This window comes from Marmota flaviventris, chromosome 1 (genome assembly GCF_047511675.1).
Source record: "Marmota flaviventris isolate mMarFla1 chromosome 1, mMarFla1.hap1, whole genome shotgun sequence".
In the NCBI taxonomy this organism is placed as follows: Eukaryota; Metazoa; Chordata; class Mammalia; order Rodentia; family Sciuridae; genus Marmota; species Marmota flaviventris.
In genome coordinates, this window is record NC_092498.1 from 79,048,870 (window position 1) to 79,071,507 (window position 22,638).

The 22,638-nt window shown below is 39.4% G+C and overlaps 1 protein-coding gene across 1 annotated transcript in view; it reads left to right on the forward strand.

Annotated features, from left to right (window-relative positions):
- Hdac9 (histone deacetylase 9) overlaps positions 1–22,638 on the forward strand; it is an 861,354-nt gene that overhangs the window by 833,642 nt on the left and 5,074 nt on the right. The window contains exon 27 of the mRNA XM_071613675.1: positions 14,072–14,219. Within this exon, the coding sequence (XP_071469776.1) occupies positions 14,072–14,219 (148 nt within the window). The remainder of the gene's footprint in view (positions 1–14,071; positions 14,220–22,638) is intronic.

Below are 22,638 nucleotides of genomic sequence, written 5' to 3' on the forward strand. Positions count from 1 at the left end.
AAGCTTATTCTTCATAAAAATATTAGTGATATTGTAGGTGAACAATATAACCACAAAAGAATTATCATACATGAATATCTACCAAGCATAATTATGTTTATGTTATTTTCTAACATTTTTATAATCACTATAAATATACTGGTTTCTGTGCCTTGAGATACATGACTTAAGCAGATTTTATTTATGCATCTTAAAGCTGAATATTCATGTGAAAGTAAGCTTTGAATAGGACTATTCCATGGGTCTAAATTAAAAATAATTTTTTGATGAATAAATATTTTTATAATGTAAATTTTATCCTTGGCTCTACTTAACCTCAAAATTACCACAATATGGATGAAAAATTTAATTACTGGGTTACTCAATTTTTACACCAATTTTCAATGCATTTTTTATCTTTACATTTATACAATGTTTTAGAACCTGATAAAGTTCTTCATTTAGCTAAAAAAATCTTAACCATTAAGTCCCATGTTTTGAATTCTATAGTATTTCAAGGAAATTGACATAGGTGCATTAAAATAGGTTGGAAATAATAATCCAGAGCTTATATAAATTATTATATTAATTAATATCACTACAGTATAATTATTGTCATTATATAATTATATATTATATACTATATTTAAATTTTTCTAGGTGTTCCACATTTGGGACATTAGGATAAAATGGGCTCAATTAAGTATTAAGAATCTCTAGAGGGGAAGGAAGATGGCGGCGAGGGGAGTGCATTGTCCCCGTGTGCTGCTTCACTGTGTGGGAGTATGACAAGTCAGGACGGTTAAAGGATATTTTGTTAGGAATTTCCAGCAATAGTGGGGTGCTCCGGAACCTGGAGGAAGGATTTCCATCGCATGAGGATCGGCTACGGGGACTCAAACGCGAGAGGTTTGTTGCACGGTGGGTAACACTGCTTATTCAGCAAATCGCCCCGCGGCTAAAGTCTGCAGAGCGCACTGGGATAGAGACGCAGGGTTACAGCGCTGCAGTTTCTGCCAGCCGCGCAAGCACCGTACTCAGGGCTGAATTCTGGGTTCGAGATGGGGGAAGGAAGCGGTCCATCTCGGTTCTCCACACCGGTCAGACCACAGAGGAGGCCAGCAGCCACCATGTTGCTAAACTGACGTCACCACCCCTGTTTTCGACTGACCGCAGCTCATTCAGCCATAGATCAGGTAATTTCAGGCTGCAATTCGCCTGCGGCTTGCAGACAGATTGCTAGGGTACAGCGCCTGGGTGCTTCTTAGAACCTGATCCTATCGGAGCGAACACCGAGCGCGGGGCGGCCGAGTTCCGGCTCCCGGAACCGTCCCGGAACCGCCCTGGCCCAGGGCTGCGGAGCCTGCGGAGGCTGCTTCTTGGACCCTGCGCCTATCAGAGCATACACCAAGCACTAAGCAGCCGAATTCCGGCTCCCGGAACTGAGCCCGCGGGACTGCTTCTTGGAGCTTACACTTATAGGAGCTTACACAGGGCACGGAGCGGCCGAGTTCCGGCTCCCGGAACCGACCCGGAATCGCCCTGGCCCAGGGCTGCGGAGCCTGCGGAGGCTGCTTCTTGGACCCTGCGCCTATCAGAGCATACACCAAGCACTAAGTAGCCGAATTCCGGCTCCCGGAACTGAGCCCGCGGGACTGCTTCTTGGAGCTTACACTTATAGGAGCTTACACAGAGCACGGAGCGGCCGAGTTCCGGCTCCCGAACCGACCCGGAACCGCCCTGGCCCAGGGCTGCGGAGCCTGCGGAGGCTGCTTCTTGGACCCTGTGCCTATCAGAGCATACACCAAGCACTAAGCAGCCGAATTCCGGCTCCCGGAACTGAGCCCGCGGGACTGCTTCTTGGAGCTTACACTTATAGGAGCTTACACAGGGCACAGAGCGGCCGAGTTCCGGCTCCCGGAACCGACCCGGAATCGCCCTGGCCCAGGGCTGCGGAGCCTGCGGAGGCTGCTTCTTGGACCCTGCGCCTATCAGAGCATACACCAAGCACTAAGTAGCCGAATTCCGGCTCCCGGAACTGAGCCCGCGGGACTGCTTCTTGGAGCTTACACTTATAGGAGCTTACACAGAGCACGGAGCGGCCGAGTTCCGGCTCCCGAACCGACTCGGAACCGCCCTGGCCCAGGGCTGCGGAGCCTGCGGAGGCTGCTTCTTGGACCCTGTGCCTATCAGAGCATACACCAAGCACTAAGCAGCCGAATTCCGGCTCCCGGAACTGAGCCCGCGGGACTGCTTCTTGGAGCTTACACTTATAGGAGCTTACACAGGGCACAGAGCGGCCGAGTTCCGGCTCCCGGAACCGACCCGGAATCGCCCTGGCCCAGGGCTGCGGAGCCTGTGGAGGCTGCTTCTTGGACCCTGCGCCTATCAGAGCATACACCAAGCACTAAGCAGCCGAATTCCAGCTCCTGGAACTGAGCCCGCGGGACTGCTTCTTGGAGCTTACACTTATAGGAGCTTACACAGAGCACGGAGCGGCCGAGTTCCGGCTCCCGGAACTTCCCTGGCCCGGGGCTAGGAGCCCGCGGAAATTGCTTCTCGGTCCGGGTCCTGCTGAGGGCCGGTCAGGACTCACCCGTTGCTTTGGTTGCCTGGCAAGGGGAACGAAATGCTGCCATTCGCATAGGATACCAACATGGCAGAGATCTGATGTCAGCAGAAAGCGGCGGAGGAGAGAACTTCATCAATACCAGCGGTGACATAAGCAGTTGGTCTCCTGGTAGGGGGGGTGAGGCACAGTCACCCGAGTCTCCTCAATTTGTCCTCGAGCCAGAGGGGAGGAGCCAGGCCGCCGCCAGCGCCCAGAGCAGGCCCAGCGACTCGCCAGCGTGGTGACCGCGTGACCCCAATTGGAGAGGGGGCGGAGCGGAGCCGCCACCCGCACCCGCAAGGTGGGCAGACCCACGACCCAGTGGTACACGGGCGTGGTAGGTGGGGCAGGGCAGAGCCGCCGTTCGTGCGGGCAAGGTAAACAGACCTGTGACACCCTGGCGGGTCAGGCCCAGTGGCTTGCCAGTGAGGTACACACATCACCCCAACTGGAGTAGGGGCAGAGCAGATCTTTCTGCCACGCCCGGATCAGGCCCTGCCGGTGTGGTGGTCACGTGACCCCAATTGGAGTGGGGGCAGAGCGGAACCGCCAACCGTGTCCGCAGGGCGAGCAGACCAGTGATCAACCTGCAGATCAGGCCCAGGGGTCCGCAGGCGTGGTAGGAGGGGCAGGGCAGATCCGCCGCCCACGCCTCCAAGGTAGGCAGACCTACAACAGACCGGCGGATCAGACCCAGGAGCCTGCCGGCGTGGTACAAACACCACCCTAATTGGAGTAGTGGCAGAGCAGAGTCGCCGCCCGTGCCAGGAACAGGCCCAGCGTCCTGCAGGCGGGGTAGTCACGACACCCCAATTGGAGTAGGGGTAGAGCAGAGCCTCCACCCGTGCCCGAAAGGTGGGCAGATCTGCGACCGACCAGCGGGACAGGCCCAGTGGCCTGCCGGTACGACAGACACGTCACCCCATTTGGAGTAGGGGCAGAGTAGAGCCGCCTCCCGCACCTGCAGGGTAGGCAAACCTGCAACCGACCGGCGGATCAGGCCCGGTGGCCTGCCGGCGTGGTACACTCGTCAGCCCAATCGGAGCAGGGGCAGAACAGAGCCACCGCCAGCTCCCAGAACAGGCCCAGTGACCTGCCGGCGTGGTAGCCACGAAACCCCAATTGGAATAAGGAGAGAGCAGAGCCGCCGCCCGCACCTGCAGGAAAGATACGCAAGCAGTATGAAAAGACAAGGAAAGAAAGGACCACAAGCAATGCAGGTCAACGCAACTTTAGAAGAGGTAACAGCTGCAGCAGATGGAATGTCAGATAAAGAATTCAGGATATACATGCTTCAAATGATCTGGAGTATCAAGGAAGACATTAAACAGCAAAATCAGACAATGAAAGACCACTTCGACAACGAATTACGCAAACAAATCCAGGAAGCAAAGGAGCAACTATACAGGGAGATAGAGGTTATAAAAAACAAACAAACAGAAATCCTAGAAATGCAGGAAGCAATAAACCAACTTAAAAACTCAATGGAGAATACTACCAGCAGAGTAGAACACTTAGAAGATAGAACATCAGACAATGAAGACAAAGTATTTCAACTGGAAAAGAACATAGACAGCTCAGCAAGACTGTTAAGGAACCATGAGCAGAACATCCAAGAAATATGGGATAACATTAAGAGACCAAACTTAAGAGTCATTGGGATACAGGAAGGTACAGAGCTCCAAACCAAAGGAATGAGAAGTCTATTCAATGAAATAATACAAGAAAACTTCCCAGACTTGAAGAATGAGACAGAATCCCAAATCCTAGAAGCCTACAGGACGCCGAATGTGCAAAATCATAAGAGATCCACACCTAGACACATTATAATGAAGATGCCCAACATACAGAATAAGGAGAGAATTTTAAAAGCTACAAGAGAAAGGAAGCAGATTACATTTAGGGGTAAGCCAATCAGGATAACAGCTGATCTCTCAACACAGACTCTGAAAGCTAGAAGATCCTGTAATAACATATTTCAAACACTGAAAGAAAATGGGTTCCAACCAAGAATTGTGTATCCAGCGAAATTAAGCTTCAGGATGGAAGATGAAATTAAAACCTTCCACGATAAACAAAAGTTTAAAGAATTCGCAGCTAGAAAACCATCTCTTCAAAACATCCTCGCCAAAGCATTACAGGAAGAGGAAATGGAAAATAACAATGAAAACCAACAGTGGGAGGTAGGACAATAAAGGGGGGGGAATAATCAAAGAGGAAAACAAACCATGTTTAGTAACAGAAATAAACAAATATGGCTGGAAGAACAACACATATCTCAATAATAACCCTAAATGTCAATGGCTTAAACTCACCAATTAAGAGACACAGGCTAGTAGAATGGATCACAAAACAAGACCCAACAATATGCTGCCTACAGGAGACGCATTTGATAGGAAAAGACATACATAGGCTGAAGGTGAAAGGTTGGGAAAAATCATATCACTCATATGGACTTCGGAAACAAGCAGGAGTGTCCATACTCATATCAAATAAAATAGATTTCAAGCCAAAGTTAATCAAAAGAGATAAAGAGGGACACTACATACTGCTTAAGGGAACCATACAACAACAAGACATAACAATCATAAATATTTATGCCCCAAACAATGGTGCAGCTATGTTCGTCAAACAAACTCTTCTAAAGTTCAAGAGTCTAATAGACCACCATACCATAATCATGGGAGACTTCAACACACCTCTCTCGCCACTGGACAGATCTTCCAAACAAAAGTTGAATAAGGAAACTATAGAACTCAATAACACTATTAATAACCTAGACCTAATTGACATATATAGAGTATACCACCCAACATCAAGCAGTTACACTTTTTTCTCAGCAGCACATGGATCCTTCTCAAAAATAGATCATATATTATGTCACAGGGCAACTCTTAGACAATATAAAGGAGTAGAGATAATACCATGCATCTTATCTGATCATAATGGAATGAAACTGAAAATCAACGATAAAAGAAGGAAGGAAAAAGCATACATCACTTGGAGAATGAACAATAGGTTACTGAATGATCAATGGGTTATAGAAGACATCAAGGAGGAAATTAAAAAATTCTTAGAGATTAATGAAAACACAGACACAACATATCGGAATCTATGGGACACATTGAAAGCAGTTCTAAGAGGAAAATTCATTGCTTGGAGTTCATTCCTTAAAAAAAGAAAAAACCAACAAATAAATGATCTCATACTTCATCTCAAAATCCTTGAAAAAGAAGAGCAAAACAACAGCAAAAGAAGTAGAAGGCAAGAAATAATTAAAATCAGAGCTGAAATTAATGAAATTGAAACAAAAGAAACAATTGAAAAAATTGACAAAACTAAAAGTTGGTTCTTTGAAAAAATAAACAAAATCGACAGACCCTTAGCCATGCTAGCGAAGAGAAGAAGAGAGAGAACTCAAATTACTAGCATACGGGATGAAAAAGGCAATATCACAACAGACACTTCAGAAATACAGAAGATAATCAAAAACTATTTTGAATCCTTATACTCCAACAAATTAGAAGATAGTGAAGGCATAGATAAATTTCTTAAGTCATATGATCTGCCCAGATTGAGTCAGGAGGATATAGAAAACCTAAACAGACCAATATCAATTGAGGAAATAGAAGAAACCATAAAAAGACTACCAACTAAGAAAAGCCCAGGTCCAGATGGGTATACAGCAGAATTTTACAAAACCTTTAAAGAAGAACTAATACCAATACTTTTCAAGCTACTTCAGGAAATAGAAAAGGAGGGAGAACTTCCAAATTCATTCTATGAGGCCAACATCACCCTGATACCTAAACCAGACAAAGACACTTCAAAGAAAGAAAAATACAGACCAATATCTCTAATGAACCTAGATGCAAAAATCCTCAATAAAATTCTGGCGAATCGGATACAAAAACATATCAAAAAAATTGTACACCATGATCAAGTAGGATTCATCCCTGGGATGCAAGGCTGGTTCAATATACGGAAATCAATAAATGTTATTCACCACATCAATAGACTTAAAAATAAGAACCATATGATCATCTCGATAGATGTGGAAAAAGCATTCGACAAAGTACAGCATCCCTTTATGTTCAAAGCTCTAGAAAAACTAGGGATAACAGGAACATACCTCAATATTGTAAAAGCAATCTATGCTAAGCCTCAGGCTAGCATCATTCTGAATGGAGAAAAACTGAAGGCATTCCCTCTAAAATCTGGAACAAGACAGGGATGCCCTCTCTCTCCACTTCTGTTCAACATATTTCTCGAAACATTGGCCAGAGCAATTAGACAGACGAAAGAAATTAAAGGCATAAAAATAGGAAAAGAAGAACTTAAATTATCACTATTTGCAGATGATATGATTCTATACCTAGCAGACCCAAAAGGCTCTACAAAGAAACTATTAGAGCTAATAAATGAATTCAGCAAAGTGGCAGGATATAAAATCAACACGCATAAATCAAAGGCATTCCTGTATATCAGCGACAAATCCTCTGAAATGGAAATGAGGACAACCACTCCATTCACAATATCTTCAAAAAAAATAAAATACTTGGGAATCAACCTAACAAAAGAGGTGAAAGACTTATACAATGAAAACTACAGAACCCTAAAGAGAGAAATAGAAGAAGATCTTAGAAGATGGAAAAATATACCCTGTTCATGGATAGGCAGAACTAACATCATCAAAATGGCGATATTACCAAAAGTTCTCTATAGGTTTAATGCAATGCCAATCAAAATCCCAACGGCATTTCTTGTAGAAATAGAGAAAGCAATCATGAAATTCATATGGAAAAATAAAAGACCCAGAATAGCAAAAACAATGCTAAGCAGGAAGTGTGAATCAGGCGGTATAGCGATACCAGACTTCAAACTATACTACAGAGCAATAGTAACAAAAACAGCATGGTACTGGTACCAAAACAGGCGGGTGGACCAATGGTACAGAATAGAGGACACAGAAACCAATCCACAAAACTACAACTATCTTATATTTGATAAAGGGGCTAAAAGCATGCAATGGAGGAAGGATAGCATCTTCAACAAATGGTGCTGGGAAAACTGGAAATCCATATGCAACAAAATGAAACTGAATCCCTTTCTCTCGCCATGCACAAAAGTGAATTCAAAATGGATCAAGGAGCTTGATATCAAATCAGAGACGCGCCGTCTGATAGAAGAAAAAGTTGGCTATGATCTACAGTCGGTGGGGTCGGGCTCCAAATTCCTCAATAGGACACCCATAGCACAAAAGTTAATAACTAGAATCAACAAATGGGACTTAATCAAACTAAAAAGTTTTTTCTCAGCAAAAGAAACAATAAGAGAGGTAAATAGGGAGCCTACACCCTGGGAACAAATCTTTACTCCTCACACTTCAGATAGAGCCCTAATATCCAGAGTATACAAAGAACTCCAAAAATTAGACAATAAGAGAACAAACAACCCAATCAACAAATGGGCCAAGGACCTGAACAGACACTTCTCAGAGGAGGACATACAGTCAATCAACAAGTACATGAAAAAATGTTCAACATCTCTAGCTGTCAGAGAAATGCAAATCAAAACTACCCTAAGATACCATCTCACTCCAGTAAGATTGGCAGCCATTAAGAAGTCAAACAACAACAAGTGCTGGCGAGGATGTGGGGAAAAGGGTACACTTGTACATTGCTGGTGGGACTGCAGATCGGTGCAGCCAATTTGGAAAGCAGTATGGAGATTTCTTGGAAAGCTGGGAATGGAGCCACCATTTGACCCAGCTATTCCCCTTCTTGGTCTATTCCCTAAAGACCTAAAAAGGGCATGCTACAGGGACACTGCTACATCGATGTTCATAGCAGCACAGTTCACAATAGCAAGACTGTGGAACCAACCTAGATGCCCTTCAATAGACGAATGGATAAAAAAAATGTGGCATTTATACACAATGGAGTATTACTCTGCATTAAAAAATGACAAAATCATAGAATTTACAGGGAAATGGATGGCATTAGAGCAGATTATGCTAAGTGAAGCTAGCCAATTCCTAAAAAATAAATGCCAAATGTCTTCTTTGATATAAGGAGAGTAACTAAGAACAGAGTAGGGACGAAGAGCATGAGAAGAAGATTAACATTAAACAGGGATGAGAGGTGGGAGGGAAAGGGAGAGAGAAGGGAAATTGCATGGTAATGGAAGGAGACCCTCAGGGTTATACAGTGGAGGAGGTAGAGAGAGAGGAGGGGAGGGGAGGGGAGAGGTGGGGAGGGGGGAGGGTGGAGGACGGGAAAGGCAGCAGAGCACAACAGACACTAGTATGGCAATATGTAAATCAATGGATGTGTAACTGATGTGATTCTGCAATCTGGGTATGGGGTAAAGGTGGGAGTTCATAACCCACTTGAATCAAAGTGTGGAATATGATATGTCAAGAAATTTGTAATGTTTTGAACAACCCACAATAAAAAATTAAAAAAAAAAAAAGAATCTCTAGAGAATGTACAAGCCTGGTTCTCTCATAAACCCTAGGCGTTGATAAACTCTAAGCATGAGGAGGACAGGAAGAGGTTTAATTTAGTATTTTTTCTTTTTCTGTGAGAACATGGTGTGTAAAGATGATAGGCAGTATCATTCTAATGGCAAGAAGTTTTTTAAAAAAATAATCAGAAGGCATGACTCTGAGGCTCCCAGACGACGACGGAACAGGAGACTTGAGGGTCAAGTGATTTTTAAATTGTCCGGAGGCTTTGATTGGGAAAACATTTGGTGAACGCTTTATTTCTAAGACAGACTTGCATAAGTTGACAACTATTATCTTACCAAATTGTTCATTACCAGAAGTGTTATGGTTTTTCCTGAAGTCTGATTACACAGTACCCACCCATAAGATGCCCTCTCTTGACTCCTATCTGGCCCAGTGAAATTCCATCTGTGGTTCCCACCCTGATCCCGACTGTCCTCCTTCCACTATCTACTTCATACCTTTATTGTGCATTCATTCTTTGCTTTACCTTTGCCAGATAAAACAAAAATGCAGAATAATGAGGGCTGAGTAGTTCTTTAAAAAAGTGCTGAAAAGTGGGAAGATTTACATAGTGGGAAAAGCGAATAAGGATAAAGGATATGACTGAAGAGGGAGTGTGCACTCCAGTTTGAATGGAAAACTCCTCTCCTTTGGCAGTTTTATTGCCATAGGAGAGCAACTCAGTGGTGCCGGTTGCTAATATTTTACTTTATGAATAGCAACTCCTGTGAACTCTACTCATAAAGCTTGGTTCATTTCTCTTATGTGCTAATGGCATTATTATTCCCACGCCAATAGATATGAGTTTCTTGAACATCTGTTTCTGAAAGAAAAAAAAAAAAACTACACAACACATGAAAATATAACCCATAAATTATGGGGTCTGAGTTGTCCACATATTGCATAGTCTGTGTTATACCTACTTGCATTTTAATTATTCTCTTTTGTGAACATAGATAGTGGTCTATAAGTACATTATTAATGTAGAACATTTTTCTTGTTTTTTTACATCTTGCTAAAGGCCAAATTGAATTTAAAATCTTTAAATTCTAAGTCAGGAACCTCACATATTTGGATAAGAGCCAAACTTCTATTATTTGATCTTAACAGCAGAATATTTTATACACATTAAATTTTATCCAAAAACATCTCAAATATTTAAAATCACATACTTATAGGTCAAAATTTGAAGGATCATTGTCAGTCATTCTTCCTAAAGATTAATCTTAAGAATACATGCCTTTTCATTGTCTTTTGGGAGCAAAATTGTTTGTTATTTATGGCCAAGAGTTTTCTTCTTGAGGAAAAATTTACAGTGCTTGAAAATGAAAGTCCTCAGTCATTGTAGATATGTCATTATCTGAAAGTCAATGCTTAATAACCTCTTCGCGGGTTCATAGGCTCATAGAAATGTAATGCTTTTTTAACATAACAAATGTATGATAATATCCAAGAGTGATTTGTTAACAAGATCAGAAGAATCACCATTACTGAGAATTAGAGCAGAATTAAATCTTTCATAATCATTAAACTCTCGGTGCCATTATTTTGTAAATATGGAGACTGTTCTTCAAAGTGATTCCATGACTTTCCTAAAATTAGCATAAGATTAGCAGTCTGAAAATCTTGTATTTTAGTTCAGAGCTCCACCTTTGTGTACTTTGTATTTATACTTTTCAGTGAACATTGGTCTCCAGTTTTATCATAGATTCATTGATGACTCACCTGGTAACCTAGTACTTGCAATAGTACAAGGTTATGAGAAATGAAGTGCTTTAGTTGCTTTTTTGTCACTGACCAAAATGATAGGTCAAGAACAATTAGAGGAGGAACTTTATTTTGGCTCATGGCTTCATAAGTCTCAGTCTACAGCTGGCCAACTTCAAAGCTCTGGTTTGCAGTGTGGCAGAACATCATGGTAGAAGGGCATGGTGGAGGAAAGCATCTCAGAACTTGGCCACCAGGAAGCAGAGAGAGTGCTCCGCTCACCAGGACAAAATATAATCCCCAACACATGCCCCTAGTGACCCACCTGCTCCAACCACACCCTACCTGCTTTTAGTTATCACCTAGTTAATCCATACCAGTGGATTAACTCACTGGTTAGGCTATAACTCTCACAACCAAATCATTTGACCACTGAACGTTCTTTGTCTCACACATGTAATTTTGGGGGAGCACTACATATCCAAACTAAAATAAAGTGTAGAAAAAACAAGTTTGAACATGGTGGTCTTTCTTTGTGCAAAAAAAAAAAAAAAAAAATCCACACCAGAAAGTCCAAAAAAAAGTGTGCGGAGTCACATATCTAAGGAACAAAGATAGCTTGATATTTCTTTTCTGGTAAAGTGAAGAATCTGTAATGTGCACAATACTTTTAAGTCAAGATTTTCATATATTGAGAATATTTTTGTGTGTACTGGGTGGAAGATGGAGGAGGACAGCATAGTATAAAGGAAGAGATTTGTGAATTAATCTGTCCTGGGAAAGAATTAAAGCTCCTCTGATCCTGAGCAATGTGACCTTTGAAAAAATTATCTAACATGAAGATTAAATGAAAACAAATTAGAAATGTTAAAAATCCCTATCACACAGTCTTTGACATATATTAGGTGTTCAGTAATGCTAGTGTCTCCTCCCTGTAGTTTTTATAACATAATTTGACCATCAATCATCAGTTATTTGTGGTGTGTTTGTCAGAGTCCCTGCACTTGTCACTCCAGAGAACAAGGAAAGAATGCCATCCCACATCACTAGCTTTGTGAATATAATGTGCTAAAGTAGTGCTTAGTGACATTTTGTGAAACTCATTGCAACTCTATTTACTAAACTAATTGATGGTTATAGCATTTCCAAGTTGGGTAGGATAATAATGACATTGTATTCTAGAGTAATTAGGCACTTGCAAAGAAATTATCAATTCAAGGACAAGTTTCAGGTTTGAGAGATGTGAGGAATACTGAAGAAAAAGCCAAGATATATTTCCATTGCTTACCTCCTAAAGGTCCCTAATTCATCTTCTCATTTCTATTCCATCTTGATTTACTACCTGGACTTTTGCCAGGATGTAAAATTGGTCTTTCTGCCACTATCCTCATCACTTTTTGATCCATCTTCCATGATCTTTCCAGAGAAATCTTCTTAAAACATTAATCTGATTATGTACCTCTTCTACTTATAAGTACAAGGTTGAAGTCCAAGATCATCGGCATGTTGTTCAAGATTGTGTTAGTTTGCCTTTGCCTACAATAGCAGTCATTCATTACACGCCAGACTCTTTCTGTGTTTCACTTGCACTTCCAATAAAGCACAGAGACCTAGTTTCTATATCTCTGCATGTAGTATTTCCTCTTCTAGGGTTACCCACACACCACCACCTCTCCCTATTTTAGTTTGATCAGCTTCTGTTTGCCTTTCAAATACTTGACAAAGTGCTATTTTTTTCCCTAGTAAACTTTCCCTTATTTTGCTATCACTGTAAGCATATGTTGCGTTTATTCCCTCCCAAGGATAATATGGAATTTTTACACACAGATGTGCCATTGTTAACTAGTAGGATTAACTCAACCAGAATGGATTTTTTAGGATTAGGAGCCTCTTTGTGACATCAACATCTAGCATAGTCTCAGCTTCCAAAAAATATTAGTTTGTGGATTCATTGACATAACTATTGTTTGATTCAAATTAAAACATTTGTGACTTTCAGACTTTGGACATAGCAGATGATCACAGTAAGTAAAGTAGTGTGGACACTTATGTCAGAGAGTGTTTTTGGCATGCAGAATGCACAGGGAGACTGAGTCTTTTTCCCTAATGTGACATTCATTCCTTTGTGAAACAGTAAAGTAAAGAAGTCCAATCACAAAGTATTTGAGCTGGAAAATATTTGAAGCAATCCCCATCTTGGAAGAAGCAGAAATAAAGTCCTAGCAGGCCTATGAGCATGATAGGGATGTCCAGAGGCAGAGGTGGGTCCAGAGCCCAGTTAGCTTACTTTCTAGTCCAGTATTCATCTATCTTCTTTTTGCACTCAAGCAAGACTTTATTTTTTTTTTTTATTTGAAATAAGCAAATCCTCAGCATGCCAAGTTTCCATCTAATTGGTCAAGTTGTAAAGATAGCTCTAACCTGATGAGTCATGTCAGCATCTAGGGAGATTTTCCGGCTTTGATTTGAGACTCAACATTTCACACACATACACTAAAAAAAAAAAAAAAAGCTTAGGGGCTGCAAGAAGGAGGGCTTTGCCTCTCCTCTTTTATATTTAGCCCACTAGCATGTTCTCATGAAATGACTATTTTCCTCTTATTCTCCTTCTCTGCCTTGTCTCACAAAAAGAAATATCAATATGACACATGGAAGGATTCCAACATCAGCCAGTGCATATATTAAAGTTTTCAGTCAATTATTGTTCTAGTACACACCCTGAGGTTGAGAAAGAGAGAATATCCAGGACTAACAAGCCCAATTGTTCTGGCAAAGTTGTCATTTGATTCATGCTGGCATTGCCGGGCTTTGCTTTTTTCTTTAATACTCTAACTTCATTTTTTAAAAGTTAATGGTTCAAGTAGTAATTTTTAACATTACTATTTCATTCATTTTTTTCCAGGAAAATTCTACCTCCAGGTCTCTCAAGGGTTTCCCAGGGGGAATGGTGCCTAGAGTTTGCTTACTTAGTTGTACAGACAGCTGTCAGTCTTTTAGTGAGTTCATTAGATCATGGATTATCCCTCACTGTATTACTTTTAGAGCAAGAGAGATTTAAACTTGGGAATATGAGTTCATCACAACTTAACATTCATATATAAAAAAAAAACCCACTTAATCATAAGAGTTAAGGAACCAAATTACAACTGTGTATAACAGGGGGAATTTTAACAACTGTTCTGAGTTGGATCTATTCGAGTGTTCTTATTACTATTGCTCTAACCAAAATTCCTATAAAGTATGATGGATGTTTTTTCTAGGCAAGTACTGGAAGTCGGTAAGGATGGTTGCTGTGCCAAGGGGTTGTGCTCTGCCTGGCGCTCAGTTGCAAGAAGAGACAGAGACCGTTTCTGCTCTGGCCTCCCTGACGGTGGATGTGGAACAGCCCTTTGCTCAGGAAGACAGCAGGTATGAATCCAGTGTGGGGAATCATGTGGGTCAGTAACATCCAGGCTCATCTCTGATGTTCATGAACCTTGCTCCTGGTTTTCCTTCACCTGTCTCCCCCACTTCCTCCACCTGTTTTCTCCAAAACCACAGATGCCAGAGCACATGCTTTGGGTTATAGAAAATTCAATTGTTTTGTTCTTCATGGGAAACACAGACCTGGAGCATGTGGTTGCAGTTCACAGAGAACTAGAGAGAATGAGATAGTCGGTGAGAAAAATCACTCCTGGTTGGGTAATTTAGTGCAGATCATTATGGAAAGAGCTGCTTGTGGCCTTAATTCTTTCCCTAGTTATTTCTATTTTTCCAGATGTTCTTTTTCTTCCTCTCATCAGTTTGAAATTCCTCATATAACAAAGGAAAGAGGAGAGCAGAAGCTGGAGGTAATGTGAGGCAGTGGCTAGCCAAAACTGCATTCGCACTTTGTCCATTGTGATTGTTCTTGAGGTCCAGCAACATGATGAATGTGGAAGTTGTCTGCAAATGAGACAGAGCGTGTGTAGACTGAGTGTGGACTTGAGTCTTACTTTACTTACATTATAGGAAGGAATTGGTCTCTGTTCAACTTCATATGAACATAGCTTTCTGGGGAAAAAACTAAAGGTCAATCTAAGATTGGGCTCCCTTGTTGTCTTATTAAGGAATCTTTGTCAGTTTGTGCCTTTTTGGGTCCATCATTGTATTCTATGGACAGTGCTACATTCAGGATTTCTTTAAAGTCTACCACGACCAAAATCACCACAAATGTACATTGACATTGGTACTTTCTATGGCTGACTTCAAGGTCTTATTTCCTCAATGAGAAATTGAATCAGGAAAGGCTTTGCTAAAGTTCTGCCAGTTTATACTCTCAAATTGCTTCTGAGAAGAAAATCAGATTCCCTCCATCAATAACATCACCATTAATTACACAGATCCTGCTACTAGTGCATAAGTTGGCTATTTTCCCAAGAATGCACAAATTTGAACAATTCTAGCTTTCTTGCTTTTACTGGATACTCAGAGTTTAATGGATTTAACATCTTGTTTTGGCCAAGAGCAAAAGATAAACTGAATAAGAGATTTCAATTTTATGCAGGTATTTTCTCTTATTCTGAGCACTAAGGAGCAGATTATCAGTAGAGAAAAAAATGTATATTGTTTGAATTAGAAGTCATTTTCTTATGATTTTTGAAGCACAGGGAAATTTGTTTTCTTTTATGTCTTTGATAATATGAACGAACCCCCTGATGTTTCCAGCTAAGAAGTGAACCAAGTTCATAATCCAAAGGTGTTGCAATTATTCCCAAGGCCAAAAACAGTTAGTTGTCTGTCATCTGAGGGCTATAAAACCGAGGAAACTAACATCTGTTACTGTTGAATATAAAAGGAGCATAGCTATTCTCTAGAATTCATTTAATATAGAAAAACGAGGCTAAATTCCAACCTCAGTGAAATGAATTGTCCGTAATTTTGTCCATTAAATTGCAGAGCTTAGAATAATTAGCAATAATAATTGATTTTATGAGCCTCAAGTAATACAAAAAAAAAAAAAAATCTCAGCACATTGGCAAGAATTGGCTTCATAAGCACACTTGTTTATCCTCAGGTGAATAGTGTGTTGACTCCTGATAATCTACAGGACTTAACCTCAGTTTCAATCCAGAGTGATTTTTAAGCTTCATCTGATGGCAGAGAGCAAATGGAAATGTTAATGTCCTGCTGTGCAGGAAAGCAGAGTTGAAGTTTGTTGTCTGCTTTCATACTCATTTATCAGTTTTGAACAGATTATATCTAAAGTGATTGATTTTTCTTGTGGGAAGAAAAATGATTTTGCTTGAAGTATTTTCTGTGGCTTTGAACTCCTTTTCTTAACAGAGGAAAAGAAAAAATTCTTCTAGAACTGGCTCTTGTATTTCAGTTGAACCATGAATGCATTTCGAGAGAGAGAAAGAGGGGGGGGGGTCCTTGAGAGTCACAGAGCTCTTAGTTTTTTCAGAGGAAGCTATCAAAATTGTTCCCCTATTCAATACGCAAAGATGATTTTCAAAATAAGATAAAGAGGTGGAAATGTTCCTGGCTTTTGTTATAAATGCAATATTATGAACATGCAGGAAATTGAAAAATTAGAAAAATCAGAGACCTAAATGGATGGAAAAGAGTGAAGGCAAGGTTCTTTTTATAGGAAATTCTTGCCAGTTATTTTGGAGGATATATTGGTGTTTGGAGTGAGATGACTCATTTCATACTAAGATTTTGGGTAAAGCAGCTCTTTTCCTGGCCAACTCATATCTGACTCATTTACCACTAGTGAATAAGGGATAAAATGCTCCTGGCTAAGAACCATTGTAAGTATTTTCTGTTCATTTTTCTTGGATGGGGGAGGGTGACAACACCATGCAAAAAGTCATTTCAGTTTTATACCTACACTGATGGACCTTGAAGAACAAATTATTAGGAAAGGGCTGGTATGTGGGAATTCGTCTTGTGGATGTTTAACTGATACACAGTTTTCAAACACAATTTTAGGGTGGCAAAGAATTTGAATGGGGAAAAGTCACTGATGGTTCAGGAAGAAAAAAAAAAAGCAAGACCATCCCTGAGCAGGTCCCAGATATATTTTTAAAGATTTAAATAGATAGGCCTGTTTATATGTAGCATATTGTTTAGAAGCAAAAACTGTAATATTAGAGTTTTTTTCTTGTTTACTAAGAAAGTGTACTTTTGAAAGATTTGTAGTCTACATTTGTTAGATAGCCATTTCAAAACACTTCTATTGGAAGGGTTAGTAATGTACTCAGATTTATTCTTGGATACCAGTTCAGGCTGTGATGAAAATCAAGAAAAGTTCTCTCTGGCAATCAAAACTTCAGGGTGATCGACTATCAAGTTTTTAGGAGCACATTTACACTCTAAAATTCCTAACTGTCTCTCTTTTTTTTTTTATTGCAAAGCAAAAACTGAAAGTTAGATTTTCAAATGTCAGTATGACCTGTTGATTATAGTGTAAATCATGTTAGAGTTTTTAAATGGAGTCTGGAATGATTCTTTATTTAATCACTTAACGTTCCATTTTTGGCAACTTTTCTCATGAAAGAGATGGTTTCAAGTCATTATATAATACAGAACCATGAGAAAATGTATGAGTCCAAGTCTTGGTATTTTGTTTTTTTTCAGTAACTATCTTGTTCATACTTTTAAAAGTATAACAATAAACTGAAAAATCCTATGTATCATTTGCCTGAGCTTTGAATGGCTTGTCAGTACCTCTGAGAATATTAATGACTCCATTTTCCTCAATCCAGTGATTTACATAGAAATACAAACCATTAGTAAGTACAAATTCATGTCTAATATACTTAGAAACATGAATTTGTCCAAATATCCTATTCATTGGGATTATATCTCTAAGGCTTCCAGAAGTTAATATTGCACAAATTATGCAGGTTTCTGATTTTTCTCTATGCCATTATTTTGAGCACATGTTTACCTAAGTAGGCAAACATTCTAAAATAAATTTCATTTTTAATTTTCTCTTAGTGTTAATAAAGCCTTAGTTGAAAAGTTGAGATTTAGAAGCTCCTGGTGAAAGAAAGAGCAATCCGTGCTCTCTTGTCTTTCCTCCTCTTCCCAGAGCCATGATTTTATCTGTTTTCAGTGCCTAATATAGTCTTTGCGTATGTATGAAATTGGACTTGGTATATCAGGGAATAAATTCAATGCCCTATTGTGTATTTTAGCCATTCCATTCTAAATTCCTTGTAAAACAGCATTTATTTTGAAAAAATCAAATAGAGCCATAAGTAAAATGAGATGCTGATAAGTTTAGCTTCCCATCTCGTCTTTGCTCTGTCCCTGTATTCCCATTCTTTTGCCACTGCAGAGGAAGACTGGAGCTCAACTCTAGAGTCAGCTTGCCTAGGCCTTCTGCATTTAATAATTATGTACTCAAGGGCAAGTTACTTAATGTCTCTAAATTTTATTTTCTGTTTTTAAAATTAGAGAAAATTTTCACAGGGCTGTGAAGATAAAATGAGAACACATTATAAGAACTTAATACTTGACACAAGGAATTCCTCAGTAAAGGCTGATTTTTATTATTATTTCTATCATTTTACTTTTTCCTCAATTTGCTGTTTTTTTCTTTCCCCGATACACTATTCATGATATAGAGATCTATAATATAAGAACAGAGGTAGCATCTTTAGGTTTAACTTGGTTAAATCAGCAATGTAGTCACTAAAAATAAGAGATCGATAAATAAGGACTAAGTAATAAATTGATTAAATTAACTACTCTATGGTGAGCTGATCTAACTCAAAGACTTTTATAATGTATAATACATTGTAGATAATAAACATATTTATTGAATGAGTAAAAGCATCCTTCAGAAGACAAAACATTGTTAACATTGTAACAGCATTTCGTAATGCTACATGAGCTCTACTTATCTCAATGTTTACTATCTTTACAGGAAAACATGTTGTTATATTTTTGTGAGATTTTTCAAAATGTGTAATTTACTTTTTTGTGTAGTACAAATTGACAATGTCCATTTTCAGAATATGTTAGCTAACTAGCATCCATACCATTCTAATGTCATATAGGTGGTTTGCCTGAGAAAAGATACTAAGAGGGGCAGGTATTGCACAAAATATCTGTTTGAGTGGAAAAAGGATTGCATTCAAGGGCAGAGAAGGAATGGAAGTGATACTAGTTGATTACAGGACCATCCTCCAACATGCAGCATGAGGAGAACATGTGAGAACACTGAGTTCATTCACTTTCAGACATACTCTGATTCTTTCTGTGTCAAAGTGCTAAGAGCAAGTTCACAAAGCTACTTTGCAGTTTTCAAAACATTCATCTACTTGGAGATTGTAATAATTCTCTACTGCTGCTGCAAAAAAAATTACTAAAAATGTAATAACTTAACACAAAAGTTCTGTAGGTTGGAAGTTTGACACAGGTCTCGCTGGCTAAGTGGGGTAGTGGTGGACTGCAGTCCTTGCTGAAGTTTCTAGGGGAGACTTTGTTCCTTCACCTTTTCCAGCTTAAGGGGCTGCCTGCATCACTTGGCTCCTGACCTCCTTCCTCTATCCTCAAAGCTAGTAACTTCCATCTCTCTGACATTTCTTCTGTCATCATATCTATCTCTGACTGGTGAGAAAAGTTTTCTGATTTTAAGGGCTTCTGTGATTAGACTGGACTCATCAGGGAAAAATAGGATCATTTCCTGACCTCAAGGTCCATAACCTTGACCACATCTACCAAGTCAGTTTTGCCATGCAAGATAGCATATTCACAGGTTCCAAAGATTAAGACATGGATATGAGAGTTTTATTCCTACAACAGAATCAAGTATGAAAAACAGGAAGAACATATGTTACTTGACAAACAGATATAAGTTATTTGATCAGATATAGTATACATTTCTTGATAAGATTGAGATAATATCCTTCACGATGAAAGAAGACTTAACTTAGACTAAGGACCAGGGAACTAATCACTGAATCAGTGACAATTGAGACAAGGTGGAAGGATATGTAGGATTTTGACAGGCATCCAAAGAAAGATGATAACTTGAGCACACAATCAATTTTGTTTGTATCTCTCAGTCCAAACTACCTTTATCTTTCATTTAAACACTTACTGTACTTTTCTTACTAGTTCCCATATCCATATGTGTCCTTTCTATTCTAGTTTCTATAACCAGGAAGCTAGAGAGAGAGAGAGAGAGAGAGAGAGAGAGAGAGAGAGAGAGAGAGAGAAATGGTAAAGCAAATCTGGTTGTGCTTCTGTTTGAAACTCTCCCATGCCCTTCCATTTCTATAAGCATAAAGACTGTCATCTTAACAGGATTCATAAGCTCTGTGTGCTTACCCTCATGTGTATTTCAGGTCTCATCCATAACATTTCTCCTCTCTATTTTGTGGTCTATGTTCCAACCACAACGACTTTTTTTTATAAACCGAGGCACATAGAATAATATGCACAGACCCTAAGACTGTTACCTACACCACATGTAAACACCTCCCAAAGCAAGAAGGAGAACATTTTCACCACCCAAGAACGTTCACTTGTACCTCTTCCCAGTTCCCAGCAGTAACTACCTTTTAACACCATGCAGTTTTGCCTGTTCTTTAATTTCATTTAAATGAAATTATGCACTTCATACTGATTTTTAATCTGGCTTCCTTTACTCCACTAAGCATAATATTTTTGACATCCATTCATTTCACTGACAGTTAGTAGTTTATTCATTTGCAGTGCTGTTCATTATGCCAGTGCATTAACATATCCTAATTTGTTTATCCACTTATCTGCAAGTGGGTGTTTGGCTTGTTTCCAATTTGGGGCTATTATGGATAAATCTGCTATGGATTATTTTTCATAATTGTGGTATAAAACACATAAATCTTACCACTTAAAAAGAGTTATTTTTAAGTGTGCAGTTTGGTGGTGTTAATGAGAGGCACACTGTCGTGCAAGAGCTCTCTTGAATTTCATCTTGCAAAACTGAAATTCTGTGGCCATTGAACAACTGCTGTCCCTTTTCATTCACCTCAGCCCCTAGCAACTGCCTTGGGGCTTCTAAATACCTCATGTAAGCCAAAACATGGGTATTGGTCTTTTTGTGATTGGCTTCCTTCTTTTAGCCAAGCTTCCTCAAGGTTCATTTATGTTGTAGCATATGACAAGATTTCCTTCTTTTTAAGTCTAAATAATATTCTTGTATAAGTGTATGACACATTTTCTTTTTCCATACATCTGTCAATTAACATATTGTGAATAACACTGCAATAAGCACAAGTATACAAATATATCTTCAAAACTCTATTTTTAGCTCTTTTGGCTATATACTCAAAAGTTGGAATTTTGGCTCATATGGTAACTTTGTTTTTAATTTTGAGAATCCTAAATCTCTATAATTTTTTTATACAAACCGTGTGTGTGCACATGTGTGTGTGTGCACACGTGTGTGTGTATGTGTGTGTGTGTGTGTACATATGTAAACAGCATCTGTTTTCTTGGACATATAGGTAAGAGTGAATTACTACGTTATAAGGAAGTCATATGTTTTACCTCATAAGAAACTTTCAAACTGCTTTATAAAATGGATATACGTTTTTTTTATTCTCACTAGCAATGAATGACAGTTCTTCTAAATGTGGTATAATCAGTCTTTACTATTTCAGCCTTTCCTGTGGGGGTGAAGAAATGAGATCTCACTTTAGTTTTCTCCTAAAAACCATACTCTTTTCCATATTGAGGTTTTCTTGGAGCACACCTTCTGCTGTGCTTGGAATACATATCTTGTCCTTTTCCTCGTATCACCAACTCTATAATGAGCTCTTCATTCTTTTAACTTAGCTGTTAGATCTCAAACCAAACAGCACTGACTGATCAGGGAACATATTCACTGAACACTAACTGCAAAATTAAATTGGTCACTCTTTTTCATGCCTCCTCTATATCTTTGCATTATTCCATATGATATAAATGAAAATTATCTAATAAATATTTGATTGATATGTTTTCTTCTATAAGTTTCTTATAAATAAAAGCCCCTTTTGCTTACCATTATATCTCCAAAAACAGTATAAAATCCATTATGTGTACTTAAAAATTGTTTTTAGTAACAAAAGAGCAGAAATACAGAGACATTTGAGAGAGTATGTAAGTACAGCCCTTAGGAAAGGTAATCTTGTTCTTTTCCAAGTTGGCAGGCTGGGAAGAAAAAGATGGGTACAGAAGGCTTGGGAGGATATTTAGTTATTACCAAAGGAACATGGGTTGCATCCTCTTTTTAGTAGTAAGATACCAAAACAGGAGACAGACAGCATTGGACTATGTATCTAAAAGACAACAGTATAGAATAGGAGCTAGCATAATACTAAAGAGATGGTCAAGAAATTCTTATGACAATTGTGATAAGAAAGCTAAATAATGATGGGAGAAAAAATGTAGAGAAAGGAAGCATATTGTAGGTAAATTTCTGAAGAATCATGCACAAATGGCAATTTATGAAAGGAGAGAAAGAAAGCCAAAGTATTATTCTTGAGCTGGTGTTATAGTTCAGTGGTAGAACACTTGCCTAGCACATGTAAGGCCCTTGGATGGATCCCTAGCACCACACAGACAAAAAGAAGTAGCATATAGATGGTGATTGCCATTAGATGAGAGAGGAAAAGGAAGGCTTGCGTTAAGGTGAACATACATTGTAGAATTAAGAAGTGGAAAAATAAAGAAAATGAACTAATAAGGCAAGTTAGGTAGGACTGGATAATGGGAACTATTAGAAAATTTATGACTACTCACTACAAAAACTTGCAGCCAACCATATGGTAATATTGTTATGTGTGTGAGTGTGTGTGTGTGTGTGTGTGTGTGTATGTGT